We start from the raw sequence: 13,395 nt of genomic DNA on the forward strand, positions 1-13,395 counted from the left end.
TCCAGACCTCAACCCAATTGAACACTTTGAGCTGAAGAGGAGAGTGCATAAGAGAGGAGCCAGGACTCTGGATGATCTAGAAAGATTGTGCAAAGAGGAATGGTCAAAGATCACTCTCTCTGTATTCTCCAATCTTGTGAAATGTTATAAGGAGGAGTGCTGTCTTGTTGCCAAAAGGGGGTTGTACGAAGTATTAACATTAGGGGTGCCAATAATTGTGGCACACATGATTTCATGTAAAAAAAAATATTTCTTAATGTGGGATATTTTTTTCCACTGAGTAACTTTTTTTGCATTGTGGTTCTATATTGTTTAAAAGAAATGAATTTATTAGAAGCCTAAGAACACTTCTTAACCAGGGGTGCCAATAATTGTGGAGGGCGCTGTATAACCTTAATATATTTTATAAAAAGTATAATTAATGATAACTACTTCATGTGAATTAAAGTGACTTGACTAAAACCAAACTTACTAAAAAATACTGTGAACATTTCAATTTTAAACGACAGCAAACATTGATCCTCACAATTCAAACACGTTATAAAAAGATATTTACAGTTTTTGGACAAGATTGTAAAATAAAATATACTATAATGTAACAAATAATACATCGCAAATAATGTACTGAAAAAAAATAGGTTCATTATTTTAATTAAAATATTTTTATTCAATTATCTAGTTCAAATTCTATCGGAAGATAATTGTTACAGATATTTAGGACACATCCCCACCTCACTGCCAGAGCACAGCCCTGTACATACCCTTTTTATTTCTGTTGCCATGTGTGTTTGCTTTAATTCATGTCCTGTCTCCACCCCTGTCTTGTTACTGGTTGTTGCCCTTTTGTGCCAGGATTATGATCGCCTGTTATGTGTTGTGTCATTACTCACCTTATTTAACCCTGTTTGTTTCACCATCTCTTTGTCTTGCAACTTTGTCTAGATGCTAGCGTGTGTTTGTTGTTTTGCCTTCCATAGTCCCTGATCTAGTTTCTGTGATCTCAGCCTTAGCCTTGTTCAGTTTGTTAGTGTCTTTTTACACTCTAAATAAAATTCTGCACTAGCATTTATTTAACTAGACAGTTATCATGCAACTTTTAGAGAATTCCTCCTTCAATACAAAATAGTTCAATTATGTGACATGTTCATTAAGACAGTGCTAAACATACAGTATTATTACTAAAAATGTCTATTTTATTTATATCAAATTCTCCCAGTGGATATATTACATTTTTTACACAATTCAGTAGTATGTTCTTATGTTCAAGCCTCAGGAGGTAAGTTTAGAATGTTGTTATAAAATTATTTGGACACAACATAATTTTCTCATTGTTTTCATTTTTGAAATACCAGAGGGCAGTAGTTAAAGCATACAGCATCTGACTCTGACAAAACAAGTTAATTATATAATTAAAATAATTAGTTGTTTAAATGAGAAAAATGTAAAACTAAGTGTGATTATTGGATTAGTCAAGTAAGGCAGATGCCATTATGAGGAAAAAGATATGTTTATACACCATCTCATGAACCGAATGAGATGGTGTATAAATAAGAGCTCCAGTCAGGACATTTTCATGCACAGTGACAGAGACACAGTGTTGAGTGCAGACATGTTGAAGTTGGGGGGTGTGGTCCTGACCCTGCTCTTTTTTGTGAAAGGTAAGACTCCTGTAATAACGCTCTTAATTTATAGTCATTGTTACTGAGCAGGGATTAGAACAAGAGACCTAAATTTATCTTTTACTAATTTTACGTTTTGTACTAATAAATCAGAAGATGATGCATTTAAAGTAATCACAATACAGAACTGTTGAATTCTCAGATCTGATTTTCTACATTTCACTAACATTAGTGCATCTGTAAATCACAGTTTTTTTTGTTTCTATTTGTTTCTAAATCATTGCTGTGATGTATGGTATGAAAGTTTTCTGTAAAGAAATGTTTATTTAATATTTTTAAAAGGAGTCTCCAGTGTGAACAACAAAACCTCATTACCAACAATCTCTTTGAGCCTTTTCAATCACATTTCTGTCTTCTCCATAGTACTGAGACTGGATTTCTAAGATTCACCAATGATCTTCATTAGGTGTCGTTAGGATCCTAATTCTGTTAGATCTCATCTTACTGGTTTCAGTAATCATTTCTTCTTTTCCAACACTTCAATTTTCCCAAAAGGATTTTTGGTTAATATGGACGTGTGTACAATAAGCTATGACATGTTTTCCAAACAAGTTTTCTAAATGATCAATATTCTGCATCCTACCTATTCATTTGTTTTAAATGACCTACTGTTTATCCCATTTTAACTCACCTTTAATTCTTAAATATTCTTTCACATCGCAGGTTCCCTTTCACAGCTGGATAGTAAGTACTTCTCATATTCTGTCGCTTAAAGTATATGTCTATTCTGTTCTGGTGGGCTTCTTTAGTTAGTAAAACTGGAAAATCTAATCTTAAATCTTAATCTTAACTTTCTTCTTTTCTCAGTTTGTGGTGTTGCACCTTTAAATACCCGTATTGTTGGGGGAACAAATGCCCCAGAAGGGGCGTGGCCATGGCAGGTTAGTTTGCAGAAAAATGGAATCCATTTCTGTGGAGGAAGCCTCATCAACAAAGAGTGGGTTATGACCGCTGCCCACTGTTTCTCCAGGTTAATATCACCAACACAATTCTGCATGTAACATTGTACTGACACCATGAACAAACAACTGAACATGTTATCTCTGCAGCACTCCAAAAGCAGGCGTGCTTGCGTATTTGGGAAAACAGACTCTGGTTGGCACCAATCCATATCAGGTCTATAAAACCATCTCAAAGATCTACAGTCACCCCAGCTACAATAAGGTCACCAATGATAATGACATCACCTTGCTTCATCTGAACAGTGCTGTGACCTTCACAGACTACATCAGACCAGTGTGTCTGCCCAGTCTAGGGAGTGATTTTCCTGGTGGCACCAAATGCTGGATCACAGGCTGGGGAAACATCGCCTCTGGAGGTAAAATACTTGTACATACAAATACATATCAGTGCATTTATATCTATTTTAGTACATCTGGAATATAAACAGATACTGTGTGTGTGTAGTGAGGTTACCTTCTCCTGGTGTGCTGCAAGAGGCTGAGGTGCCTGTTGTTGACAGAACTACATGTAATAATATGCTGGGATCTGTGAAAGTTACTGAAAACATGATCTGTGCTGGATACACAGAAGGAGGCACAGATACCTGCCAGGTACACACATCTCACATACACTTTTTACAAGGGTTTTTTTTTTTCTTCCATTTTCTGCAAGACAAGTATTTTCACCTCCCCAAGTATATATTGACAATGGTCACTGATGTCCAGAGTTTCTTCAAGTCTTCAAACCCCTTTTGAAGTTCCTAGGGTTATGGTCAGATTGTAGTAAGAGTGATCCACTCACTCTCTCTCTTTCTGAAGGGGGATTCTGGAGGTCCGATGGTGACTAAGCAGGGCTCAGGAGTCTGGATTCAGGCTGGTATCACTAGCTGGGGTTACGGCTGTGCTCTGCCTGGATCACCTGGTGTGTATACTCTGGTGTCCAAGTACCAGCCCTGGATATCGAGCACCATCAAATTAAATCTGCCTGGTTTTGTTACCTATACCCCTCCTGCACCTTAGGAAAAGGTGAGATATTAACATGTATCAACATGCATTTATAGCTGTGCCATTAGAAATCCTTGTCAGTCAACGTCTGTGACTTGCTATGAAATATAATGCTTTATAAGGAAGGGCCTATTAAAACTGTGTGTGTCTATTTAGTATATCTGGTTCACCATCTGACCTTCATTAAGTCTGAGGTCACATTTGTGCTTGTGTTTTGGCAGGTACTACAGCAGACAAAGAGGAAGACTCCTTTCTGTTTTTCAGTTCTGTTTATCTTTGCCTATGGTTTTAGTTTATGGTCTGATTGTAACTTATAGGGGCTGTAGGGCTTCCACAATGATCCAAGGTGGAGGAATATTATTAGTGTTGGAGAATCAAGAACTTTTTAAATTACTGTTTCTTTATGGTTCATATGAATAAAGTTGACAACAGCATCTATATATGTATATATGTATTATTATGCATTTCATATTTATTAATCTTCAATAATACTTGATATTAGTTACATGTGGGCATTTTAAAACCTGACAGATTGCTTTCTCTGTCTTTCCACACACATAGTTTCGACCATAAAGGTCCATAATTCCCCTTCATCAAATCATGAATCGTATCAGCACTGCATAAAAAGAGCCTAGAGGGACCAGTACACTCTTGAGCACACTGTAAAATATAAAATTATGGTGGTATTCATAGAATCTGTTGCCCATAAACACCGGCATTTGATATAAAAATCAAGTCAGAATTGATCTATGGATCGGACATATTTGTCCAGCACATCCCACAGATGCTCGATTGGACTGAGATCTGTGGAATTTGGAGGCCAAGTCAATACCTCAAACTCGTCGTTCCCATAGTGTATAATACATACAGAGTTCCCATATTAAGCAATTAATGTTATTACATATTTTTATATGATATATAATACATTTTAAATTAGCAAAAGTTTACTGTTAATCAGAGAACGTCTTAAGTCAACCACACCCACATATTCTTAATTCTTAAAATTCTAGTTCAGATTTAATTGTACATAAGTAGTGCTTACTTATCTTAATTACATATTGCATTTACATCCCACACCCACATCCTTTTTAGGCAGTAAATTTCCTTGAGGCATAATCCTAATGGAGTGATCAGTGTGTCATACAATATTATTATTACCAATAACAAGTCAGAATATTAAATTAATTTTTAATTTGTCATGCTGTCAGGACTCAATAATCACCTCATCTTGCATTACTTCTACACTGAACAACGGTATTTGCTCTTAAACAGATTAAATAATCTAAACTAACTATATTAAGAATACACGTTCAATGGTAAGAACTCAATGTAACAGAAGTTCTGTTCCTTTCATTTCAGATTCAAATCATTTCTTTTTTTTTTTCAAAAATTCATATCTTAACCTTTATTATTGATGACCGTCACAATGCTCACTGACCTGGAGATACCAATGTTGCACAAATTTCTGGAGAGATGTTCCGATGAGACATTTTCTTTGCTGAAGGGGTTATATTGCTATACATTTCTTTTTAAAACATGCCAAAGGTGATATTTTGGATTTGTACCTGGTGACATTCTCACTTTTTTCTTCTTTAGAAACTTGCATGCTTTTGTTAGTGTACTTTGGAATAGTTCTCTTCTGCCATGACTCTGGAGACTGGGAGTCATCTTGTCAGCCAGTATATTGGTATCTCCACAGGCATTCATGGTGCCATCCATAAATTACAACCCCATCATTGTTCTTTATGGCCAGGATCCTGCAGCCACTTTGCTAGTCCTGGCCAGGTTCATGCCAAACATGCTGGACCCCATTTGAGCCAGACAAATTTATCTTGGTCTCATTTAACTAAATATATGCTCCCAATATTCAATGTCCATTATTAAAAGTGCTATGGAAATAAAATAAGCATGTTTAATCTTGCAGTTTTGTGCCAAAGAACAAGCAAGTGTTTTTTTTCTTAAATAACATCCATAGATATTGATATAATGCAATGTGCTTTAGGCTGTTGGAATTCCATTGCTGGTTTGATGGGATCCACTGGGATTGCTAGTTTTCATTGACAACCCCCACCTCCACAGAAGAGCTACTATAAAACAAAATGCCAAAAGTGAAGCCAGGCTCTGACAGAAAGGTGACAGATAGAACACTAACTCTATTATATCCAATAACACTATGTAACATGATTTTTGTTCCTGATTAGTGAATGACATTTTCCAATTACTCTTGATGGAAAATGATAAAAAAAAAAAAAAATAGGGTTTGGGCTGTTAAGAGAATGAAAACCTCAAAATTCGCCAATTTTACTAAAAAACTGCCCAAAACTAACCCAAACTTTCATTGCTAAGATGGGTTTGTTCTCTTTATTTGGGTTACAAAAAATGGGGAAATAACACTTATTTCCCAGGAACAAGAAAAAAGTAAAAATTTGTTACATAGTGTAATTAGTCTGTTGGCACCGTCTTGTGGATAAAACTCAGTAACACTAAATACTGACCACTCCAAAAGTACTGAAACAGGAAGGCTGAGGAGGCTGAGGAAAGCCCATCCCCCCCCCCCATCCTGACCACCTTCTACAGAGGGACCATGGAGAGCGTCCTGAGCAGCTGCATCACTGCCTGGTTTGGGAACTGGACCGTCTCAGATCACAAGACCCTTCAGGGGATAGTGAGGACAGACACACACCCCTCACACACACTCTTACACACCCCACACACCCCTCACACACACTCTTACACACCCCACACACACACTCTTACACACCCCACACACACACACTCACTCTGGACTGAACTGTATACAACTCTCTGTCTCTCTCACACACATATACACACACACTCTCTCTCTCTTGACTGTGTGGACACACACACACACACACATAATTTATATTGTTCATTACTTACTGCATTTCCTCTACCTGTCATCTGCTGCTATAGTTATATTTATGTTTATTTCTATTTGCACTAGCTCAACCGCTGCTGTTGTATTTTTGCACAATATTTTTTTTTACATCATTTCACTTTATTTTATTTTATTTCACTTACATTCCAGTACACATGTTCTTTTCTTTCTTTTTCAGTGCTAAGTGTCCTGTGTTTTTTGTGTTGTCTTTATTGTATTTATTGTCTTTTGCACTGTCTTGTCTATGCTCTGTTTACACCTAGCTGCACACTGTGCACTTTACGTGGCTAAGACAAACTTCTGTCCTAGCTCTGTGGTGGTGTTTTTTTTGTGTTGAACTCTTTGTTGTTGTATGTTTCTGTAGCACCAGGTCCTGGAGAAACGTTGTTTCATTTCACTATGTACTGCGTCAGCTATATGTGGTTGAAATGACAATAAAGCTTCTTGAATCTTGAATTTCTAATGTTTTTCGCTTTGGCATTATGGCTGACCCTGCACTCTGACCCCAGCCTCCAAGGGTGGGATATGCAAAGAAAGAATTTCACTGTGCTGTAATGTATATGTGATAAATAAGTTAATTTCATTTCTGAATATATTCTGCTGTTTCCCTCAAGAGTTTCATTATCAAGCAGCCATGCAAACCCAAGCCATGACACTACTACCACCATACTCGACCCATGAGCATCAGGTCACATGTTTTGGCTCATGAGCACATCCTTTATCTCTCCACAATTTGTTCTTTCCATGATGTTGGTAGAGGTTCATCTTGGTTCTAGAACTTTTGGTGATCATCTCTGTACATCTTTGTGAATTCCAATGTCTCCTTTTGATTCTTTCTTCTGGTATGGGGTTTGCATCTTAGGGTATAGCCTCTATATTTTTGGTCTCAATATATTCTTGGCACAGTGGATTGTGATTTCTTCACACAGACACTAGTTTTTGGGTTCTCACAATGTTTTTCACAATATTGTTTTCCTTGGTCATGTCTGAGCTGTAATGTGATATTCTTATATTCTCAAATGTCTTTGGTGTACAGCAAAAACAAAGAATTGACCCTGCTGTTCCAATACTTTCAGAGTTCATTGTACTTTTTGGATAGATAGATAGATAGATAGATAGATAGATAGATAGATAGATAGATAGATAGATAGATAGATAGATAGACAGACAGACAGGCAGACAGACAGACAGACAGCTAGCTAGATAAGACCACACTTCTCCTTCACACCCCAGGGTTCTACAACATTTTATTTATAACATTTCTTAAATTTTCATTGTACTCTACCGACCTCTATTGTGCTATACCTAGTCTCTAGCACAAGCTTGCAGACATTGTACAGCACAGGGCGCTCTTCCACCAAAACCTGGGACGAGTTAACCCATGGAAGTCTGCTGGACCAGACAACATTCCTGGCAGAGGGCTCAGGGAATGTGCAGAAGAGCTAGTGGATGTCTTCACGGACATCTTCAACATTTCCTGAGCAGGTGTGTGTTGCTTACCTGGGGAACACATGGCACCAGGATGCACGATGGGATGAAGGCAAGACGGCTGAGGTGGAGTCATGCTTTAGGCAATGTAATTCTGGGAAACCTTGGGTCCTGCCATCCGTATGGATGTTACTTTGACACGTACCACCTACAATAGCATTGTTGCAGACCCTGTACACCCTTTCATGGAAACGGTATTCCCTGATGGCTGTGGCCTCTTTCAGCAGGATAATGCGCCGTGCCACAAAGCAAAAATGGTTCAGGAATGGTTTGAAGAACACAACAACCAGTTTGAGGTGTTGACCTGGCCTCCAAATTCCCCAGATCTCAATCAAATCCAGCATCTGTGGGATGTGCTGGACAAAAAGTGCTATCCATGGAGGCCCTACCTCACTACTTACAGGACTTAAAGGATCTGCTGCTAACATCTTGGTCCCAGATCCCACAGCACACCTACAGGGATCTAGCCAAGTCCATGCCTCGACAGGTCGAGGCTGTTTTGGCAGCAAAAGGAGGAGGACCAACACTGGGGCTCTGGTTCTAGTTAGGCCTCTAACTGTTGCATTCTGGACTAACTGGAACATGTTTATGCTTCTACTGGCCTTGTGGCTTTGTGCTATAAAGTATGATTGATGTGAATAATTGTGTGTGTGTGTGTGTTGGAGGGGTTGGTTCATGGTACAGAAGTACACAGACCAGACTCTATGGGGGTAATTGACCAGGGGAAGAGAGGACAGAGTGTTCAGTGTCCTGACTGCCTGATGGATGAAATTGTTCTTCAGCCTGGTGGTGTGGGCCTGGAGACTCTGGAATCTTCTACCAGATTACTTCAATTTTACAGTTTAGTAATTTTGCGTCCGCACAAACACATTAAATAAGAAATGAAGCAGTCAGTCAGGATTACACTGAATCAAACTGGACTATAATATCCATCAGCCCCTGCATGTCACATGACCCTGCATGTGCCGGTCTCACTCAGCACTCACACCTGTCCTGTGTCTGCACTAATCAGTAACTTTATTTAAGTTCCTGTGTGTAAGTATTTGTTTGTCAAAAATATGTATATCTCTGAGAAATCTGGATGTATTATTTTTAATAACACAATTCAGCACTATGTGCTAATGCCAAATCCTCAGTAGTTAAGTATGAGAAGGTGTTTAACCTGTAGTAAGTCATTAAGGTCATGCAATTTTCTCATTATTCTCATTTCTGAAATACCAGAAGTTAGTAGCCAATGCCCAAAAGATAAGATTTAATTAGTATAATTTGTGGCTTAGCCAACTAAAACAGATATCACTATGAAAGGATGATTGATGTAGGACTGATTGAGCTGAAGAGAATATAAGAGCTACAGAGAGGATGTATTTCTACAAGGACAGAGACACAGTGTTGAGTGCAGACATGGTGATAATAACTCTCTTGATTTAGAGACCTTGTAACTGAGAAGGGATTAGATCAAGAGATTTACACTACTCACAAAAAGTTAAGGATATTCAGCTTTCTGGTGAAATTTCAGGATGCACCTAAAATGCACTATAACCTTTCCAGGTGAACTTAATTTGACCTTCTCTACACTTTTGAATGCACATGTCCAACTGTTCAGTGTTTCAGTACTTTCTGCATAACTTGCTGTTCTCTAACTGCAAAATTCACAACTGGTGTTTGATCCATGAATCGACCAATAAATTTTCTGGTTCAATTAGAATTGGTATTTAAACAGTCCTCTTCATCATGCTGTTCACACATGCTGACGACACCTAACAATTGATCAACAGAACCTCACCATTGCGAGGCTTCAAACAAGATGTTCTCAGAGGGAAGTGGCCACTGAGCTTGGAGTATAACAGAGTGTCATCAGCAGGTTGCGACAGAGATAGAGAGAGACTGGAAGAGTCACAGAAAGGCATAGAAGTGGACGTCATTTGGCCACAGCCCACGTTGATGACCGCTTCATTGTGAACAGTGCCCTGCGGAACTAGATGATGAATGCCACTCAACTCCAGGCACATTTAAGGGAGGTGAGAGGAACCCAAGTGTCACGTCAGACCATTCAAAACCATTTACATCAGCATGGTCTGCATGCTAGATGACCTGCAAGGGCACTGTTGTGGTGGTATTACAGTCTGGGCAGGTGTGTCTACTCAATACAGAACTGCCCATTACCTTGTGAATGGTACAGTGACAAGCCAATACTACCTGAATAACATCATTAATCCAGTTATTGTGCCCCTGAACAACACAGGCCTAATTTCATCTTCATGGACGACAATGCTCCAGCTCATCGAGGTCGCATCATTATGGAACGGCTGCTGGAGGCTGGGGTACCTCAAATAGAGTGGCCTGAACTTTCTCCAGACCTGAATCCCACAGAAAACCTATGGGATCAGCCGAGTCGCCGTGTAGAGGCTCGTAACCCTGCACCCCAGAACCTCAATGAGGGCCGCCCTTCAAGAAGAGTGGAATGCCATGCCTCATCAGAGAATAACTCGGCTCGTGAACAGCATGAGACGTCGTTGTCAAGCTGTAATTGATGGTCAAGGGCACATGACAAATTATTGAGACACTGACATTTTTTGTTGTGGTATACCCACCACTGTTGTTGGCTTTTGTTTCAATAAATTGTTTGAGATGAGGAAATCACCATTGCATGCTTCTACTTAAATGTCCTACTTTCATGATATAATATCACTGTAGCATGAACATTTTACAATTTCCATAAATTTCACCCAAAAGCCAAATATCCTTAACTTTTTGTGAGTAGTGTATATATATTTATCATTTTGCTAATAACCCAGAAGTTATAACTCTTCTACATTTCATTAACAATGGTGCATCTATAAATCACAAGTTTTTTTGTTTCTATTCATTTATACAGTCGGTTCTCCATAAAAATGGATTTTTTAAAATGTGTGAATATGTTGTACCAAATAAACAAGTCAGACGCTGCACAGGTGCTCAGTGTTCCCTCAGCCATAAGTGATAGAAAGAATGGTTGCTACCCAACTATAAAAATCTCATTAGCAAAAAACTCTTTGAACCTTTTCAATCAGGTTTATGTTATTTTTTCTAGCACCGAGACTGTAAGATGTAAGTGTATACTCTGGTGTCCAAGTACCAGTCCTGGATATCAACCACCATCAAACTAAATCTGCCTGGTTTTGCTACTTATACCCCTGTTACAGCTTAGGAAAAGGTGAGATGTTAAAATGTTTTAACATGCATTTATAGCTGTGCCATTATAAATCCTTGTGACCTATTAAAACTAGCTATGCTGACTTCCTAGTGTCCTGTTTGTTTCAACTGATCAATTTTGTCATAGATTACAGGACAAATATTTGGTTCAACATCTGACCCTCACTAAGTCTGAGGTCTTGGCTCTTTCCATGTGTCTGAAGTATGATGTTGTGTTTTGGCAGGTACTACCGCAGAAGAAGAGGAAGACTCTGTGTGATATTGTTTTTGAAACTGTTATTTTTATCTATGCCTATGGTTTAAGGTCTGATTGTAACCCATAGGGACTGTAGAGCTTTCCAAATGATACAGGGTGTATGAATATTATCAATATTTGTGAAAGTATATAATGTATAAAACCTTTTGTATGGGTCTAATGAATAAAGTTGGTAACAGCAATTCGTGAAACATTTTTCATGACATCACTCTTAACACAGTAGTTAAATCACTTTTGTATTATTTGTATTAGTGCTTTATATTAGTATAGTGTTACATTTCACTTCATTTTAATACCCTACAAATTGTTGCTTTGTCTTTGCTCATATTTCTGCCATATTCATTGATTAATTAATGTTTAATAAGCTCCGTCATCATGAATTGTGTATATACCACACCCACATTACTTTTTTTTAAAGTAGTGATTGTCCTTGAGGTTTAACCTTGATGTTTCTTGTTGTCACACTATTTTATGAACCATAGCAACTTAGGGTGTGTATATACACACCCACACACAGTACTGTGCAAATGTTTTACGCAGCTGTGGAAAAATGCTTGTGTGTGTCTGCAATATTAAATGTAAAATTCAAAATGATATCACACTGCAATAATTGCATTACTGTTTAGATTAAATACAGGCTCCAAAGTAGGAATTCAATGCAACAAAAGTCAGTTCTCCTTTTATTACAGAGATTCAAATCTTTGTGTGCTCATTTATTTTTCATGACCACTTCAGTCCTCCTCAGCATGGAGGATACCACCTTCCTGCAGAGACCCTTTTTTTGCTGGAGGAGTTAAATTGCTCGACCTTTATCTTTAAATTGCCCCACTTGTGTTCTTTTGGAATGAGGTCAGGTGACCTACTTGTCCAGGTCATTTTCTTCTTTCGAAATGTGCATGCTTTGTGTACTTTGGATCGTAATCATGCAGGAATAGTTCTCTTCTGCCAAGTCTCTGGAGACTGGGAGTTATCTTGTCAGGTAGTATATTAGAATATATCCACAGGCATTCATGGTGCCATCTATAAATCTCATCTCCCAACACCTTTTGCGCTCATGCAGCTGTGTATCGCCACACTGCCAAGACCCTGCAGTCACTATGGTACACTAAAAAATGAAAAGTTGACTTAACTTAAAATTTCAAGGCAACTTGCTGCACAGCTTTTTTGAGTTTATTCAACTTTGGACCAAGTTGTTCACTCAACCCAAATCACTGAGTAAAGTCACATGTCTCTTTTTTGTTCAGCTAACAGTTTGTTAGTTAAAAATACTTGTAATTCTTTTCTAATCTGTCTCAATAAATGATATGTGAACTTTTTTCTGTGAGTTTCATGGACAAAAGATGTTTTGTTGTAGTTAGCATTTACACAATGTTACAAAATAAAACTATAAGACAGATAAATAGATACTTTATTCATCCCAAAGGGAAATTCACAGCTTCCAGCAGTATCCACAAACACAAGTAACAGAAAAATAGGAAGGAATATAACAAAAATACTAAAAAAAAATTAGGGAACAAAAATATAACAAAAAATATATCAAATAAAAAAATATTACACAATTTAACAAAATATAGCAGAAAAATACTAAAGACAGAGAATTAAGGAATAAATATGAAGAATGAGATGAAAAAACAAGATAAATAATGTGCAAAACAAGTGTTTAAGGTTACAGACCTAGTTGATGTGCAAAAATTGTTTATGTGCAAAAACTGCGTGTTTATGAGTCCTGTGCAAATCTCAGTTTATTGAGAGTTCTGTATAAACTGGAGTGTTATACACTATATTGCCAAAAGTATTCGCTCACCCATCCAAATAATCAGAATCAGGTGTTCCAATCACTTCCATGGCCACAGGTGTATAAAATCAAGCACCTAGGCATGCAGACTGTTTTTACAAACATTTGTGAAAGAATGGGTCGCTCTCAGGAGCTCAGTG

General features: G+C 37.9%; 1 protein-coding gene across 1 annotated transcript; it reads left to right on the top strand.

Annotated features, from left to right (window-relative positions):
- The first annotated feature begins 1,520 nt into the window (after positions 1 to 1,520).
- Positions 1,521 to 4,063, top strand: LOC131361407 (serine protease 27-like). Its single transcript, XM_058402478.1, has 7 exons — positions 1,521 to 1,658; positions 2,343 to 2,363; positions 2,487 to 2,649; positions 2,729 to 2,997; positions 3,087 to 3,232; positions 3,440 to 3,646; positions 3,847 to 4,063. Exons 1-6 carry the CDS (start codon positions 1,523 to 1,525, stop codon positions 3,638 to 3,640), a joined length of 936 nt encoding a protein of 311 aa, XP_058258461.1. The 5' UTR covers positions 1,521 to 1,522; the 3' UTR covers positions 3,641 to 3,646; positions 3,847 to 4,063.
- The last annotated feature ends 9,332 nt before the right edge of the window (positions 4,064 to 13,395 follow it).

The sequence above is a fragment of the Hemibagrus wyckioides genome, linkage group LG11 (assembly GCF_019097595.1).
Source record: "Hemibagrus wyckioides isolate EC202008001 linkage group LG11, SWU_Hwy_1.0, whole genome shotgun sequence".
Taxonomy (NCBI): domain Eukaryota; kingdom Metazoa; phylum Chordata; class Actinopteri; order Siluriformes; family Bagridae; genus Hemibagrus; species Hemibagrus wyckioides.